Source organism: Lytechinus variegatus, chromosome 13 (genome assembly GCF_018143015.1).
Source record: "Lytechinus variegatus isolate NC3 chromosome 13, Lvar_3.0, whole genome shotgun sequence".
Taxonomy (NCBI): Eukaryota; Metazoa; Echinodermata; class Echinoidea; order Temnopleuroida; family Toxopneustidae; genus Lytechinus; species Lytechinus variegatus.
The window spans coordinates 35230896-35249715 of record NC_054752.1 but is presented as its reverse complement, the minus strand read 5'-3'; the positions used below and the strand labels follow the sequence as shown (position 1 = coordinate 35249715).

Genomic DNA, 18820 nt, shown 5'->3' with positions numbered 1-18820 from the left:
CAAACTTGAAATTACCCATAGTTCATAAATTCATATGGAATACATTGTAGAATACTTTTGTAAAGCTGATTATATAAATCATAATGTAACAGACCATGCCTTTTTGAAATAAGGTATTGTGCTTTAATAAAAAGTCCACCTGCTGAAATAAGCTTTAGAAGCAGATTTTTTGCATTTAGCATTTTTGGTTGAAAGCTAGATGTAGTTATACAGTAGTCTGCAATTTTAAACTTTATTCCTGTTATCTTGAAATATTTTTTTCGTTGCAACCATTAGGTATAGGAGTTGACATAGACTTCTGGTTTATGTGACAAATAATTTGTTTGATATGATGGCAACGATCTGCATAATATTGTGTACACGTGTAGTATGATGGATGTGACTGTTGACATTCTAATTCTTGTACTAGGGGAAACAGGAACCAAATATTTCAGGTTAGCAGGCTTATGAGTGTAGCTTCCTGGCTACAGGTATTTTAGAACTAAAATTTTGAATATATTTGGCCACTTGCTACCAAAGGTCACTTCCCTAAAGTATATACATCCGACCCCCTTTATGTTGGACCTAATGAAATGATTCATCTCCATTTTTTTTCTTTTTAAGAAATTTTAAAATTATGTAAAGCGAAATGAAAATGAGGGTTGGATGTCAAAAAAAGGTTGTCTTATTTCATAGAATCTCCCCCTCTCAATAATAATAATCGTATTTGAACTATTTCTTTCCAACATTGATTACCATAGCAACAAAAGGCCTGTTATCACCGAGTGAGGTACCTTCCGGGTCATTGACCCATCGTCCATCAGGAGCTACACTACATAGAGCATACAGTGGATCATCATTAGAGACTCTCAAACGACAAACATCATCTGCTAATCAAAGAATGCGTCCTCGTAAGTCTACTTTCTTTTTTGATACATTTTTCTCTAAGATGACCTGTTTTCATTGAGATTTAGGGGGTTAAGCTCAATCCAATCCTAATTTCATCTTTTGCATTGTTGAGTCGGTGTTGTTTTTTTAAAAGGGTATATTATACAGGTTTTCATACAAATTGAGAGTCCGTAGAATAGGTTACAAATGTTTACATTTTATGAGACCCAAATCTATAAGCTTTAGACATGAATGTGTTATTTCTCCTCAGCTCATTGCTCACTCTCTCTCTCTCTCTCTCTCTCTCTCTCTCTCTGTCCCAATTGTTATTTACTTCATTTTCTCCTTAGATCTCAGCTCACCAGTTATTGTATTTTATATTCTCTCCAGACTCTGTTTTCCATTCTTTTTATCTAATTTGTTCTTGAATTATGAATTATAGTCCCCTTTTAAAAAGAATATAATATTCATTAACACCTAATTTGAATTTTCATACAAAAAGATATAAGAGGAGAAAGTCAGTTTATGATGATTTCCTTTGATCAATTGCATATTGATGTAAGACAATATTTTACCAACTTTCCCATCTCTTTATGCTTTCATACCTACAGCATCAGCTGCAGCTACTTTGACCATCTCTCCTCGCAAAGTCCGTCAGATCAGTGATCCCGTCCTTAAGATCCTTCACCTCATCCACAAGCTTATCTTCATATGTCAGCTACCGCCAACACTTGCCCCTAACCCTCGTCGTAAGGTCATAGAACGATTCAAGAGGGCGCTCTTTTCTCCACAGTCTAATTCAGTCAATCTCAAAGGCGAGCTCAAAAAGGTAAAACATTATGTTCTCTTGTATTTCTGAAGGTCTTGGTTTCAATGCTAAATAAATCGTTGAATGAAAGGCTGATAAAGTCTGTTTTATCTGATACTTATCATAGTCACCTGTGCTCAATATCAGTTAATCAAAATCAAGGTAAATGTCTGTTTACAAATGTTGATAAAATACTCTTCAAGATATCTCTTGAAATAGTGCATGTTCCCACCCATCCTGTAAATAATAAAGAAAAGAAGAAACCTATGGAAATAAATTTCAGATAGTTGTAAAATATTGGATTTCAATGGTAGAGTTTCTTCTCCTGTGTGTAACATCAAATAAATTGTTGTAGTCAAGTGAAGAGTCTAGAGGGTATTTAGAGAACTCCATTATTTGCATAATTATTATTCCTTAGACAAATGGTCTATTACAATGACTTAATGTTATGGTAAGTGTGGCATTATGGTAACTATCATAACTTTTGCTTTACCTGGTTTCTGAGCAGTGTCACCATGTAAGTAGTCCTGAATGAATCTGATCCCAGAAGAAATTAGCAGAAGGACAAAAACTGCATGACAACATTTTGACAATTTTTTCAGGTCATCTTGGGATCTAAGGAGTTAATAGACTTGAACCTAGGTGTAGGTGAAGCGGCCCTTCTACTCAGACAAGCTAATCAAGAAGAAGCATGCTATCAGGTCACAGGAGAAGCACCAGGTATAATCAATTAGACAATATTAGATTCAACACCTTCTTGTCAGGATACCACTTGAGTATTTCACAATACCTGTGCCACCAATGTTCATAATCATGAGAGGCCTAGTTTTCCTTGAGATTCAATCACTTTTCCTAGATACATGTAGCACATGCAGTGAGTGAGAATGAATGGATTAGAGAACATATTCTTGAATGAGGGATCCTAAGCACAGAGATGAGTAAGGATTAATCAGTAGGAGTATTAGATCCATTAAAACTAAAGGTTTGTAGTCACACAGAATAGGGGAGAAGACTGACTAATACATTGTGTTGGGAACACTTTTGTTGACCAATCACTCAGGATGAGTGTGCAGGATTGATGTCACAGTATGTACACAAGGATTGTGGAATTCTTGAATTGGTTACAAGCTGAATGCTCTGTAGAAAAAGTGCAGTGAATAGATCTACATTTGGCATCGACTATGTTGTCAGGTCTGGTTTATTGTATGAAACAGGAGTTATGGTGGAAATATTTTGTGATTGTATAGTCTTTCAAGCAGTTAATTTTAGTTTTATTTAAAAACAAGAAAGTAGATAGTATATTTAAGTGCCTAATCAATTGATTTTCACTTTGCTATAAGCATGAAATAAATCTGCTCTTATGAAGTGATCTAGACATTGGGCATTTCGCAGATTTATTATTACATGCACCAAAGTAATCAGATCCCAAAGGCTTGCCTGCACACTATATATATATATATATTATACATTTTACTTTTCCACCCCCTGGGAGAATATTCCATCCAGTTACCCTCAATGCTACATTGTCTGTGAAACACCCACACGGGACCAGTGATACAAAGTTATTTGACTGTTATTGCATATTCCATTTTTTGTTTCAGCTCATGTTAACTTACCTGTGGATCCACATGACTCAGACATAGGGATCACATATGAACAGATGCAGAACTTCATTGAGAGTGTATTAGCAGAATGTGGATACTACAGTATGTCACCACATGCAAGGTAAGTGTGCCCGTCTTAGGCAATGTTTCCTTTGTTGGTTAAAGCATAAGCATGGGTTTTATACAGAATTTTAATGTGTGTTGTGCATGGCACAAAGTGAGATCAACATTTCAGAAAATTGTTAAATGATTAACAGGCTGAACATTTTTTTACAGATCCGTATGTCACCTAAATTGCACAATAATAAAAAAAAGAATAATAATGATAATAATTGGCATTTATAAAGCGCTTTATCAATCTACGACTGTTCAAAGCGCTTCGCAATTATTATTACCCGGTCACTGGATTCATAGCATTCCAAGCAGCCTGTTAGGCGCAAACTTGCTAAACCAACCACAATGACGGTTGTTTCCTACCAGTACCCAATTAGCAGCTGGGTGAGAGTGGCAAGTTTGGATTGACGCCTTGCCAAAGGGCGCTAGGCCATAGTGGGATTCGAACACACGACCCTCTGATTACAAGGCGAGAGTCAGATAATAAAAGTTTTTACTCTTAAGTTGCATTGAATTTTCTGATAATTTAAACCTACTGTTTTATTTTCTCTTATGTGCAGGAGAAAGTTACCCCTTGGACCCATAGGTGGAGCACCCCTGATGATACAGAGGATGGCTTCCTTTGACATCTGAGGATCCTTGAGGATATTCTTCTAGATGCTGCTTCAGTCGTGACCTTGTCACCAAACACCTGTACAGGATAATACACCAAGGATACATTGCATACAGTGGCATGGAAGAGAAACTTGTCTCCTCAGTATTTCTAGAGGTGGTTTAGAAGAATATGCAGCTGCTACAGCAGTTTTCGAAAAACAATTAAAGATGGACAAACACTGAGAGATCCCGTTTGTATATTGTGTCCGTCTGCATCAGTTGTGACTTATTAATCGTCATTGAGTGCACATGCGTTCACATATCTTGTGCTTTAGTTGTGACCTGGCTGTCAACTGTCATTGACATAAAGTGCACAGATATACACATAACTTGTAGAGGAGGATTGACATTTATTCCTTCCTTCAGGAGGTCATCTTGTCAACCAATTCCTGAGAATCATCAACTATTGGACAGAGAGTGGCTTCCATAGTCCCAATGTATTGTGTGTTAAAAGAGTTTCCTCAAGATGTTTGATAACTTTGGCTGATGTTAATTTGACCACATCACTCACAGACAACACAGTAGGTGGCAAACCAAAGTAGAAAGAATCCATGAGGAATTGTATATCACCTTTAAGTCCAGACAGCTTCTTCATCATTTGTTTGTGGATGATTACCTGGTTATTCAACCCTGTCCTTATGGTGACCTTGAGAAGCGCATACTCTTGATGATTTGGGATAGAGAGTGCCTTCTTATCAGATCAGTCTGTCCGTAGGAGGGTCAGCCAAGAAGCATTGTTAGTCCCAGAATGCTTTCTAGAGCTCCAATGTTCAATAAGGACAGATGTTTTACATTCAGGATCAGACGTTGATGTTTAAATGTTTATTTGGAAATGATATTGTACTTGGGGGAAAAATGTTTTTCAGAAACTCAAGATTCATATTGATTGTTTGGCTTTTTAGACAAAACCTTGATTCTTAATGTGCAATGCCAAACTATCCTTTAAGTGCCTAGTGTATTTGGAATAGATATCCTGCCTCAGCACTATTAATATAAAATCACAATAGACATAGACATTCAATGTCTGTAATGGCATCACTATCAGGTCTCAGAATACCTCCTGTGAAAGTGATTTTGAAAAATTAATTTGTTTGAAGAATTCTGTGTAAGGTCTCACTCTTAGAGATCAAGTTGAAATGGTATAACACACCAGGGTATGCTTTAGACCAAGGTTATGAAGGTGGCTCTGATGCTCACCTTAAATACCTTGCTACCTTCCATTACCAACAGTGATTCTAAGGTGATCTGTTGCCTTTCCCTCATGAGGGCTCTAATACACTTACAGAATGAATTGGCCATGTTTGATACATGTACAGCATGTGGAGAGGCACACAAAATGTACATTTCATGTCAAAAGGGATACATACTGTACAATATTGTGCCATCATTATGGATAATCACCATTTGTGTCTGTTACTTGTCTACCAATTTATTTTATGATAATTTCATGATAGCAAGATTGTCATTTTATTGAATTCAAAGTGCACTATAGTAATCACCTTGATATAAAACTAATAGACTAAGTGTGCTGGTACATATATTTATTGATTTTAAATGAGAAATTTGCTACTAAGTTAGATGAACACACAACAAAATCTGCATTAGTTGAGTAAATTCACTGAATTGATTCAATTGCATTTATTTCTGTGTTTATAATGTTCTTCATGTACTGCATGTCAAAATTATGAACTTTCACTATCTTTATTGATAGCTGTAAGAGCCTACAATCTGTAACAAAAACATTTTTATTTTCATTGTGTTCTTGGTAATTTTTCTAGAAATCCGTTCAAGCGGAGAAAAAGGAATATGAAGACAGAGTGTATTAGAAATTCAATCAGTATTGTTGTTTTGTTTGAAGAGTAATAAGAGACAAATCAAATATATTGCTATTCAGGAATTAACCATCAAGAAAACAATATATTTTGCTGCAGAATAGAGTGCCAAGTATTGCTTATGTTTACACGAGAAAATATTTTCTTGCACAAAGTCAAATCCAACACAAACTCAAGTCTTCACTCAAAGAAAATGAACAAAATTAATTCCAAACAGGTAGTCTACTGTACAGATAGAATGTGGACTCTTATATTTGTATATAAATATGACAGAGTATGAAAAGCTATATATATCAGAAATATAAAGCAGAGTGTTTAAAAAGATATTGGTACAATGAAAGATGGATTGACTGAGTTATTTTTATAGAGAGTTTAAAAAGAGGTATTTAAGAGCACATTTTAAGATAATTCATTGAGTTGCATGTATAAGGGAGGTTTACAAAGACACAAACTGACAAATCTGTAATTTAGGAACAATTAATATTTATTTTCTAGGCAAATAATAAAAATTAACAATCATATGATCTGAGCATATCTAGGCCTCGCGCTTGATATCTTGAGTTGCGTTTAACAGCACATCTCTTTCTGCAACGAGGCCTAGTATGATAAACATTGTCTTTGGTTATAGTTCAGATATTTATTTTTTGTAGCATGATTCTGAATTTCATAGTTTGATTGATAAAAACTTGTTCTGTAATATAATTTGTAGGATAGCATATATCTAGTGTGTGTGTGTGTGTTTGGCATTACAATCTATGATATCAAAATTCCGTCCATTGCATTGTAAGTGGCTCATATATGTAAATATTTTGTAAATGAGTCTGGCACTGAGTGTCGTAATTCATTGAGCATGAAAAAAATATGTGTTGGTGCTTTTATACAAAAATAAACGATGTTATTAAGGGTCAGAACCCTTCAGTTCAACATGAAAATGTACATTATGTGCACATGGTAATAAAAGTAATTTTGTGTTAATTGCATTGATATATGTTCTTGATATTTAAATCACTTGGGTTTATTTTATTAATTGTGTGCACTTCTCAAATAATAATGACTGTATACGTCTATAAATGTTTCTTTTATCGACATTTTACAATGTCTCCTTGCTTTGGAAGCAATATCTTATTTAACAATTAACATGAGGGATTTTATCCCTCCCATTCTCTCATTTTCTCTTGTTTTCGCTGCAATTTAAAAGAACACTGAGTATGTTAACAGTAAGGGATATATCGCAAAGAGCAATGAATATAATATAAATGCTATATGATTAGAAAAACTATCAAGTAATGGCTTTAATTATTGACATTTAGAACAAAAATATTTTGATTTTAGTGGATTTAGTTTAGCTCTAACCACCAGACCACTTCCTCATAATATTTTCTTACGGAAAAAATACATTATTAACACTACCTAATTTTCTATCAGAAAAATGTTAAAGGATAACATTTTTAGTGACTACATTGGCAATCACATTTAATTTTATATTACACCTTTCTTGATGTAGGATTCTGCTAGCATGTTTGCCGCTTCATCCATTTAGAAATAAATGTCATTGACCAGATGATCCATATGGCCGATAAGATACTCTGAAGCTAAAGATATACATGTATACTTCCATTAATAACTGAGGAATTTTCCACATTTTCTTGTTGATTTCTTATTTCCACCATACCAGGTGATATTGTTTTATGATTATTTGTTTAACTTTTAATTATTAATGGTTTGCCTGTGTGCTAGTAATGTGCTGATCGACATATGAAAATGATAATGTAACCCTTGATTAAAACTACTTAACTTTGATCTAGCCTTGCTTCCAAAATAAATGGTAATTGTTTTCCACCACTTGCTGTTGATACTTGTATGCTGCCCAAGAAAGAAGTATTTTAGTCTGGGGTCAAGTCTAGTGTGATTGACCCACTCACTGTGGTAACTGCTTTTATCAGGCTTAGACACAGACCCCACCAAATTACGTTTTAAGCAAATTAAGAATGATAGCATGATATGGATAAGTGGTCAGACTTTGAGAAAGACTAGACAGGGAGAGTTGGTGTTATTTTATTATTGTCTGTGGTATTACTATAGAATGAATATTTTATAAATAAATCTTCCATTCCGTCCTTAGCAAGCTATGCCTTCTTGAATAGACTATCAAGATGCACGTATGTAAATAATATCTCTGAATATTGCATGCATTGTGTAAAAAGAAAGAATATTTATATTGAACATGCTCGAGTATCAGAGGGATTTTTTATTCAATTAAGAATTTTGTCAGGAATTTGTGTGTCTTTAAATGATTAGATTGATTTGAACACCTTGTTGAAAAAACCTTGCAACTTTGAATTTAAAATTTGATTGATAAGGTACCAACAACAAACTGTGTGTCTTTTTAGAAATTCTCTTTGCCTTGTATGAAACCTAAATTTTGGTTGAAAACACCTCTTTCAAGTTCTTAATTCTAATAAATTTCATAAATTCAGCCTGAATTCATCTTTTCTATTGCAGTTAAGCAGGTGAACCACATCTGTGAATGTAAATAACAGAATTTTCATTTGTAAATAAACCGGGTAAAGAACTCTGAAAAGAGTATGGATGAAAATAGTTATATTTATGACAGTGTGAAATGTAAGGTTTGTTTAATAGAAAAAGGAGAAATATATCAAGTATTTTTGTGTGAATCATATGAAAATAATGTTGTTTGTATGTATAGTAATGATGTAATATGCAGGCATTGAAACATCTACAAGCAAAGCCTGGTGCAAACTACACTATCTTCTTTATCCGACTTTGGAGAAAAAATGTGTTAACGTTTGATATTGATATTCCAACCTGCAAACTCTTAATAATCAAAATTCCAAGTAGCGCCATGAATATTGAAATGAACTTTCCTTTATCAAATGGCAAGAAATTAATGAAAAAACACAAAAATGAAAGTGTGTAATGAATTTAACATTTGGCAAATCGTATTGAATGTAATTTGGGATTTTGTTCTGGGCATTCAAATGTAATTTTGTCCCTTTTGCTCTAATACTAAGTTTTACTTCAATAAGATTGCCACCGCTAGTTGTGGTTCACAGTGAAATCACTGATTTATATTCACTTTGAAGCACCATTACAAGTTATATAATTATCAGTGAATGGCAACTTGTCTGTAAGAATAACGTTCATATTAAGACACCCTTCAGCCATTTCATGAAGCTGTTTTTGACATACCGGTAGTGGAATTCCTTCCTATTCAAATGCTGTTTGACAACAGGAATTTTAATCTAAAAAGATTTGATTTTCAACTTTAATATTAAGAATCTGATATAGCCCCCCAAAATTTTGCCATTGAAATAGCTACATGTAACACCACAATGAAAGGCATAGAATACATGTATGTAGTTATGTTATTTACAAAAGGAATTTATTTCTTTGTTTCTAATTCTTTACTGTTGTGATTTAACATAAATTACATATCATTTAAACTTACAGGCCCATATTCTGAAGTCGAGTTTGATTTGAACGCTGCTTTTAAGTTGTGGTTTAACTATGGAAAGCCAGTTGTTACATAAATCTCTAACATTAGAGGTTTAATGTATCAGCTCATTTGACTCCCAAAACATTAACTGCCTGGGAAGAATAAGTATGACAGTTGTCTTCACCATTAAAGAATTAGTAAAGAGCACAGTAAACATGAGAAGCATTTACTGTAAATAAAATATTGAAACGTTTTTAGTTTCCCATAATTTTAGCACAGAGTTAGACCACTGTCAGAATACAGGCCAAAGTATTGTAAATTACAATACTTTAAGTTTAAATAATCTGTAATTTATTTGTAAATAACTTCTTGAGTTCATGAATTATAAACTTCATTTGATGATATTTGTTCAGGTATTTTATCTATTTTCAGATGACTTTGAAGAGAAGTTAAGATATTTACTTGTGTCAATACCCTCATTAAGTCTATTGATGGATACATCTTTTATCTTGTGTTTCATTGTGATGGAAGCATTGTCATACCCTTAACAGCAAGTCTGTATACTTTTAAGCCCAATTCATTTTGTGTGCCCTCTTGATTTGTAACATTAAAAACAAAGTGAAATACTACTATATTTGAAATATCAGTTGCGATAATTATGTAGGTGAATACTGAGCATTTAAATCGTGTTTGCATGAGGACGTAGAGGATACATTTACATTTGTAAGGATGGTTGGAAAAAATATTATAGACATATAGATGGAAGAATATGGATAGAAAAGGTATAAAGAAAGGTAAATTTACAGATGAAAGGATGAGAAAGATAATGGATAAATGATGGATTAAATGGAATATGGATGTGGAGTAACAGAGAAAGAAAACTTAAAAGGAGGAATGGGATAGAGAAAAATGAAAAGATACGATGGTGGAAAGATAAACATGCAGATAGATGGCATGAGAAAGAAAAAGAAACTCAAATTGACAGAGGAATATGAAATAAAGAGAACAAAATGAAAATATGATGGCAAAAGAATTGTAAATGGGCAGATATATGAAGGGATTAAGAATACAAATGGGAAAGCATATGGATTGCAATAGATTGACAGACTGAAAGGTAGTTTGACAAGACATTCAATTATTGGGAAGCAAGATGTTGAAAATGAATACTAAAATATTTTCAGAAAATAGGCAGAATAAGTCATCCTTCACATTCTGTTCTTCCATTAGCCTTTTGTTCCATTCCATATACGTCCCTCGCATCTCTTTTTTTTTCTTGGTCTCGCACTCTCTCCCTCTCTCTCCCCCTCCATTTTCACATGTCTTTCATTCTACTTTATCCTCTCCCCGCCATTACCTTTTCTTTCTGCCTCTCCCTTTTTCTATATTGTTTATCCTCTTCAATTTAACCCTAATGGGTATGTATAAGGGGGAAGGTTATGATTAGGTTACCTTCATTGTCAATGCAAAGAAATAGGTTCTTGCCACAAGTTCTCTTTTGGTTCTTTCACATTTTTTCAGGGACACAATAAACTGATCACTATACATCTCTGCTTTGTGTTTTCCTTTATAAATTCATAAATATCATGTTTAAATGCTTATCACATTATATTACAGTATTTCATTTACAAACTACTATCAGTATTACTATCTTGATTGGTCCCCAAAAGCCATTTTTGCTCAAATCTGCCTGAAATTGGTCCACATCAAGTTATTTACAACCCTCGTGGATTGTGTCTCATCACCTCCTTGCATTCATTATTTCATTTATTGACATTTGAGCATCAAATATAATCTTAATTGCAGATAAACCTTATACATGTAAAAAGGCTTCTGGATGTATACAGTGCCCTTTCCAGAGAAATTTCATGTGTGTATTACATCAAGTGAGGTTATAAAATTACAAGGCATTTATACTAAGGTTGCAGGCCAATGAATTGAAAAGAATTGAAGACAGGACATTTGTGGACTTTGGAATGACACAAGAAAGAGAGGAAGAGAGACTGGGTGTTAGCAGTCACATCTTTGGGAAAAGTATTATCGGAGCTTTTCATCTTTGAATTCCGTAATTATCAGGTTATGTGTCACCGCTATAGATCACCAAACGTTAGTTTAGGGTTGTTTAATGAACTCTTACGGTATACGTAAACATTTTTAAAAGCTCTTACATTAATTAGGTATTATTCAACACTAAATGTGTTTGAATAAATGGATCTTGTAAATGTTTAAAACTATTCTCTTTTATCCAACCCTTTCATCTGCTTTATATTCAAAATGTAAAAATTGTTTATAGATTTCCCCTTATGGTATTAAAATTATTAATGTCCACAATTCATATTCAGAGTGAGACAAGATGGACTTAATGTAAAAATATATATTAAATTTCAAATGACAAGTTTTAAAGTAAATCTATCTTGTGTTTATAAGCTGAAGTCACAAAATAGGTTTATAAATGGCAGGAGGCATCCAGAATATACAATTTTTTATCATTATGTAAAAAACATTAAGTTAAAAGGCTGTTGACTGAATTATTTCACAAATTTCAACATATGTGATACATTTGGATCACTGTTAGCAACAAATGTTAACATAACTACAGTCCATAGCAATTTTCAAATCACCATCCTCTCCTGAAGCCCATAACACAAAACTAAGCAATGATCGTAGAACATTTTTCTATGATCGATTCCATTGACTACAATGTACAATCAATCGTGAAAATAAAATGTACCATTAATTGCTAACCTTTGTGTTACAGGACCCAGAACAGCTAAGTAAGGTTGAGTTGAAATCAGATTCTCAGATTCTGGGCATCAACTAGTGACACAGATGCTTGCTCATCATGGGATGCAGTAGGTATATGAGTGAGTTGATTCTTAAAGAGCTCATATATTTTCTTGTGTATTTTATGTAGTATGCTAGGAATAAACAGGTTCTTCTCTGTGTCTTAAAAGGTTTTGAATATGACAACCTGTAAGAAAATACAATATATTTCACACTTCACAAAATAAGATTATCATGAAAGGCAACAAATGTCACAACTATTTCTAGATAGATCAGATGTCAACCCTGGTTCATGAAAAAGTATGAAATAAAATTTAACATTTCCTTTCATACAATTTTGATGATGGGGGGGCATGGTGGTCACTATGCCCCTACCACCATTAAATCTACCAGACCAACTAAATATATAGTAAAGTGGGTTTGGATTTTTAAAATTTATTTCATACATAAATTCTGTAATTTTGTTCCAGTTCTCCTTCACATAGACGGTATTTATATCAATTCATAATTGAACAATTATCCAATACAAGATGGATTTGAAAATGTGTCACTACAATGAAGAACTCAAGGTAGGAAATCATTTATTTTTTTCGGGACTATCTTGATTTCACCACATTGGGGTAATTGTGAAATTCTGAGGGCTATTTCTTTGACTAAAAGAGCTACTTTTTATGGGTAACAAGCAATTATGCAGAAAAATATCATTATTCTTTTTTATTGTTTGTGACAGATCTTGGGCAAGGAAAGAATGGTGGCCCCAAAGTATGCATTTTGGGGGAATTTTAGTGGTGATTTGGACTATCATGATAGTGAAATAGCCCATTGCCCTCATGTACTTCTTATGCTTGTAGAACTATTATACTGACCCAATGCCTATACCAACAGACCACTAAAGTCTTTATACCTCTGCTCTGTAAACATTTAAGATAATGTAAATGTATCTCTGCTTCATTCTATGTCCTACACAGACTTCTTGCCAATTAGAGGTTTCTGGCCATTTAGATTACTAGCTAATATAGCAAAGTTTTTGTGTGTCTCATTTATAAAATTCAATTTCGATCAATTTCTGATCAGGGTTGACCTGCTCTTTATATTCCCTATTACAATGAACCTAAAGAAGCTTCTGCATTCTCTTGTTGTTCTTCCTAACGTCCTCTGTGACATCAGTGACATCGTCTGTTAGCTGTGAAATCTTCTCGTTCTGGAAGTCTAGCTCAGTGTTGATGCCCAGTGCCAGTGTCTTGACATCTTTCAGTACATTGCTCAGTTCAGCAGCTTCACTCTCTGTGACCAAGTCTGAAGAACAAGTTAATTGTGTCTGCCCCTCAATTACACCCCGATCTTGGAAACCATCAGAAGATCCTCTTGAATCTAGATACAAGAAATGGAACAAAATCTACATGTGTAAAATCTTCCCAAGCACAGAGCTCATTTCAAACAAACTTGTTATTGGCACTCATATTTTACAAATTTCTTCTCAGCCACCTGAGATTTTTGGTAGCTTCTTTGAAAGAACTTGGTACTTCTAACTTTTCAGTGATAACAAGTATGATCATACAGTGCCCACAATAGCACTGTACAAATTTCATTTCATTTTATTTATTCAATACTTTCATTGAAACATATGACAATGTAGATGTATACACACATATAAAGGAGTATAAAGAAAACATACAAAACAAATAATACAAATGTACAAATGAAAGTATTAGGAGAGTAGAAAGGCAGAGCCTTACATGTATATTAAAAGCCAATCTCCATACAGATAAGATTTTAAAATTGGACATTGCACATATTTCAATGAATGGTCAACTTTCGGTTTGGAAACGTTCCAAATTTTATCATTATACAACAATTTACAGATGAAATGACAGACTTATAAACATAAATGAGTCATTGAGTCAGTAATCTGAAGTTTTAATCCAGTTTTGTTCCTTTTAAAGGAGAGTGACCAAATTCACTTCCCACCATGCACCATATCTTAAACTTAAAGATATTCATAAATAAGAGCTTGCTTACAGAAGCTCTTACATTTGAAACTTTATTCTGAATTGCAATTCTTTGAAAACTACAAGGCTAAAGATTTTTCTCTCAAAGTATACAAATTCATTATAGTGAAAACAATTAATTTTTAGTCTAATATACGAGAAATGCCTCACCTTGACTACAGAGAAGTCCTTTCTTTTTGTTCACTCTATCTCCTACAACCTGATGAGAAATGAAATCAACACTTTCTGGTTCATCATAGTCTATCTTCTCTTTGACCTTTGACCCTAGGACCTTCAATATTGAGATGACCTTTGCACTTGTGACTTGGCATGTGATGTCTGGCTCCCCCATCCTCCTTCTTGTGATAATGAACGACCATGGGGTGCAAACACTGATAACACTTATCTCTCTGTAGGTGAGCTGCAAAACTGTTCTTTGTTCGTTGCACACAGCAACCCCATCAGGAGACACCCTGAGCAACCCCGATTCCTCTTCATTTTTTCTTAATTTGTAAATAATTGGATATTCTTGAATCTCGTTTATTGGCATCATCTGGTTAGGATTCTTTGATGCCTGTGGCTGGATGTCATCTAGGCAAACATGCCAGTGACCGAGCCAAGATTCAAGATAAGATATGTTCTGCCTTGCAATGCCTAGATCCTTGTGGATAAGATCCATTGTCTTAAAGCCATCATCAATCTGTTCCCCTTGGTTGACAAGCTGTGATGCTGCTTCAGATAGTGTTCTCTCAGAGTCATGAGCAATGGACAGCAACTCCCGTCCAAGTTTGCTGGTACCACCCCCTCCTCCATTTCCCGTTGATACAGTCCAACCAGTCTTCTGATCAATAAACAGTGTTTCTTTGATGAAGTGCAGAAGGACCTTCCGAACACACTGTGAGTTGATGAATGATGAGAACCAGAACTTCCTTGATCCAGCCAACACCACCAAAGACTTGTACCCCATCCATGCCCTCTCCAACTTCACATCTGTAATGGAGTCTAGATCTATGGTTAAGAGGTTTCTTCCAGAAGGTAACTCTTGGAAGGATAATTTGAAGTTGGAGAGAACCAGATCTCCTCTGAGCCACTTCTTGTCACTTTCCATGAAGTAGGTAACATTCCATCTTCGTATTACTGGAAGATTACCAAGTCCTTTCAATGCCATGATGGTGCCAATACTCAAAGAGAGTAAACAGCTACCTATTTATGATAAAAGAATAGCAAAACAAATTCAATGCCACAAGGTAGAATCATTATATCAAAAACGAAATGGATGCAATCATGAAAAATCCTCTGACAAAGTAACCAGGGGAAAGAAAGATGAGAAAAAGCAGGCAAAACCATTCTTGTTTAATTTTCTCAAATGAGAGCAAACATTTTTTGGAAAACTTTAAAATTTCTTTGAATTCTTTGGTATGCGTACTAATCAAAATTGGATGCATAGACTTACAGATCAAGAACTAAATGCTGATATAGTATTAGTATATTACTAATACTAACCTCTCACTAGTGTGAGTGCTGCTGATCAAACAATTCTTTGTTGTGACTTCATGATTGTGGAGGACACAATGAGATCAGAATGCACAAAATCTATCTCATAATTTTGGAATTCCTTAACTTTGTCTTAAGCCAAGGCAGCTCTTGTGCAGTTTGGACGAGTAATGAATCACATAAATGGCTTTAGGTAGATCTAGCGCATTAAGTGGTGCTATGAATGATATCCACCAAATTTATGATTTCTTCTTCAAAGAAGAAGACATAAATGTATCATCGTTCAGATAAATTTGGTGGATATGATTCATAGCACCACTAAATAAGCTAGATCTACCTAAAGCCTTTTTAGTCTAGCTAATTCCTGCTTAGCCAGGAGGCTCCTAGAGATTAATTCATTTACTACGTAGGTCAATCTCCATTGAATCAGGGATGGCATGCCATTGCAGTACACGCACTGCCATTTTTCCCATGATTAAAGCATTAATGCCGTCCCTGGCTCCGTGGAGATTAACCTTGTCTTGTCTTTCCGCTGATGCCCACAAGTGTTGATTATTATGGCAAAGTTTAAAAAGTTGGCTTGACCTAGTCTGCGATATTCTACTGTACTGTTGAAACATTAGCTTCTTTTTTTCTTAAAATAAAAAAGGACATTGCTGGTGATGCGTCGGGTAACGTTGGCGAAGAATAAAAAGAAACAAGATGGCGGAGTAAACATCGGGCAAGTCTCTTCCGTCTTTTCACAATATTTTTCTCATTTTTTTAATGAATTCTTGTTCAAAAATAACGAGAGCGTAGAAATGTCGGAAATGAAGTTTTATCTCAAAATTAGGGCTAGATCTTTTAGAAGGAAAGTAGAATCTCACTTCTCAGGGGGTGAAAGTTTCAGGTTTTGGCTTCCTTCGTGTGGGTCTGAGAAAAAAGACCTGGGGAGCGTTTCATCAATATTTTCATCCGACAAGTTGTCAGATCTGACATCTTTCCATGATTTTGATTGGCAGCTGAGAGGCACTGTTCCTATGGTAACTGTAGGATAAAATGGGATTTGTCAGATAAAACGTCCGACAAGTCCTTTCATGAAACGCCCCCCAGGCCCAGGCTTCAATGAGAGTAAGCCTACGTTAGTAAATGATTTTTACTCTCAAGAAGCCGCCTGGCTATACCCACCATACTCCTACTCCTTAGATCCTATAGCGCAGCGCGGGCCGGCACCGGCAAGTTACCCGGCCGTAGCAGTTGCGAGAACCCGAGATAGGCCCTGGCCTTACGCCGGAGAACTATTCTCGCCGACTGAGCCGAGTGATTATCTGCAGCTGCAGTCGATCTCGACTCGAAAATTTCAAACCAAGACAAACAAAAACAATTGATGAAAATGACCAGGAAATTAATTACTTCATCCTCTGGCAGTCCCCTAACTTAAACTCTTTTGTATTTTATAATTCGCATTTTAAAGGTAAAATATTACTCACATTGGAAATAACAGACGTCGACTCAAGAGTCCTCCAACTTGCAATTGTTTACTCTTGTTGTTCGAAAACTGAGGGCGCTATATCCAGAGTTATCAATTTATTTACTACTCTGACAACATAATCGTCAATAAAACATGACTAGATTCGATCATCTCCCAAAGTCAAAGAGGAGGATAAATAAGCTTTTATCTACCTCTGTGGCTCCTCTATTAGTATTCTCTCTTTCCTTCTTTACTTCCCCAGCAGTGTCGCCAAAAGTTAGGGACATCATCCCATTTCCCTTCAGTTTCTCAAAAAAAAAATAAACTGACAAAAAAAATGCGGGCAAAAATGGGGGTTTGGGTCTAATTTATGTTTTCAATAGTATTCCACGTGGATCCCATATTATACTCCAGCTGTAAAATGAAATACAAAAAAAAAATTCATTGTATTTAAGGTTTTATTTACATAAATATCCAATCTCGGCATAAATCCGAATTACAAAAATAGATATCAATATGTTATAACATAATGTACAATATAACACACCAAATGTTAAAAAACATTGTACGACATAGAAACACTTAAACGTAAAACTTGTCACAGAATATAGCATGAACAATACGACACAACTTCAACGTTCTAGGATCCAATAACACTTAATTATACCTCGCAGATAAGTAAGCGGATTTCATCATCAGGATGGGTAAGAAATCTCACAAACACATTTGAGGGAATCCATCATACCAATTCTACTTTTCAACAGAAACATGTAAGTCCCAATTGAAAACTATTTTGTTCCTCAGATCTCTCATTTTAATAGCGTATCGTGTTCAGGGAATCAGATTATTGTCAGGTATAGGCAAATAGTTCCTTGAGCGTCAAAGGCGGACCTGTGCGCCATAAATTAAATTACGCACTATCATAATGATGATGATATGATGAAAATTATTATCACTATCACTATTATCATTATTATTATTGTTATTATGATCATTATTTTTATTACTACTACTATTATCATTATTGTTGTTTTTATTGCCTCATATGGCACCCCCACACATCCCTCTCATCCTCCTAAGCTTCTTCTCTTCCTCCTCCCCTTCATCGCCTCCTCCTCCCCCCCGGCTTCATCGCCTCCTCCCCCCCCCCCTTCATCGCCTCCTCCTCCCCCCCCCCTTCATCGCCTCCTCCTCCCCCCCCCCCCTTCATCGCCTCCTCCCCCCCTTCATCGCCTCCTCCTCCCCCCCCCTTCATCGCCTCCTCCTCCCCCCCCTTCATCGCCTCCTCCCCCCCCCCCTTCATCGCCTCCTCCTCCCCCCCCCTTCATCGCCTCCTCCTCCCCCCCCCCCCCTTCATCGCCTCCTCCCCCCCCCCCTTCATCGCCTCCTCCTCCCCCCCCCTTCATCGCCTCCTCCTCCCCCCCCCTTCATCGCCTCCTCCTCCCCCCCCCTTCATCGCCTCCTCCTTCTCCCCTCCTTATCCTCTCTTGATGCGGTCATTCAGAATCCTCACGGGAAACTGTACAAATATTAATATTTGATTTTTTTTTCAAAGGGATACTCTTGGCTGAGGATAATATAATTTGAACAGATTAAAAAAATCATACAAACCAAAATTGAAAATTTGATCCAAATCGGACAACGAATAACAAAGTTATGGCTTTTTAAAGATTTGCATTATTCTGGTGAAACAGTTCTGGGAATGTCTTAATGAATATTCAATGAGCAAATTGATGATGTCATTTCCCTATTTGTTCTTTTCTAGTTTTTT

At 35.4% G+C, this 18820-nt stretch overlaps 2 protein-coding genes across 4 annotated transcripts in view; one reads left to right on the top strand and one right to left on the bottom strand.

Annotated features, from left to right (window-relative positions):
- LOC121426249 (serine/threonine-protein kinase Nek10-like) overlaps window positions 1–9965 on the top strand; it is a 51296-nt gene extending 41331 nt beyond the window's left edge. For all 3 annotated transcript variants that reach the window (XM_041622475.1, XM_041622473.1, XM_041622474.1), the window contains 5 exons: window positions 741–890; window positions 1479–1696; window positions 2278–2395; window positions 3277–3400; window positions 3954–9965. In XM_041622475.1, the coding sequence (XP_041478409.1) occupies window positions 741–890; window positions 1479–1696; window positions 2278–2395; window positions 3277–3400; window positions 3954–4026 (683 nt within the window). In that variant the 3' untranslated portion in view covers window positions 4027–9965. The remainder of the gene's footprint in view (window positions 1–740; window positions 891–1478; window positions 1697–2277; window positions 2396–3276; window positions 3401–3953) is intronic.
- A 917-nt stretch (window positions 9966–10882) lies between these two features.
- Window positions 10883–17138, bottom strand: LOC121426324 (synaptosomal-associated protein 47-like). The gene is made up of 3 exons (XM_041622583.1): window positions 17069–17138; window positions 14277–15308; window positions 10883–13488 (listed from the first exon to the last, which is right to left on the bottom strand). Exons 2-3 carry the CDS (start codon window positions 15271–15273, stop codon window positions 13229–13231), a joined length of 1257 nt encoding a protein of 418 aa, XP_041478517.1. The 5' UTR covers window positions 15274–15308; window positions 17069–17138; the 3' UTR covers window positions 10883–13228.
- Between the last annotated feature and the right edge of the window lie 1682 nt (window positions 17139–18820).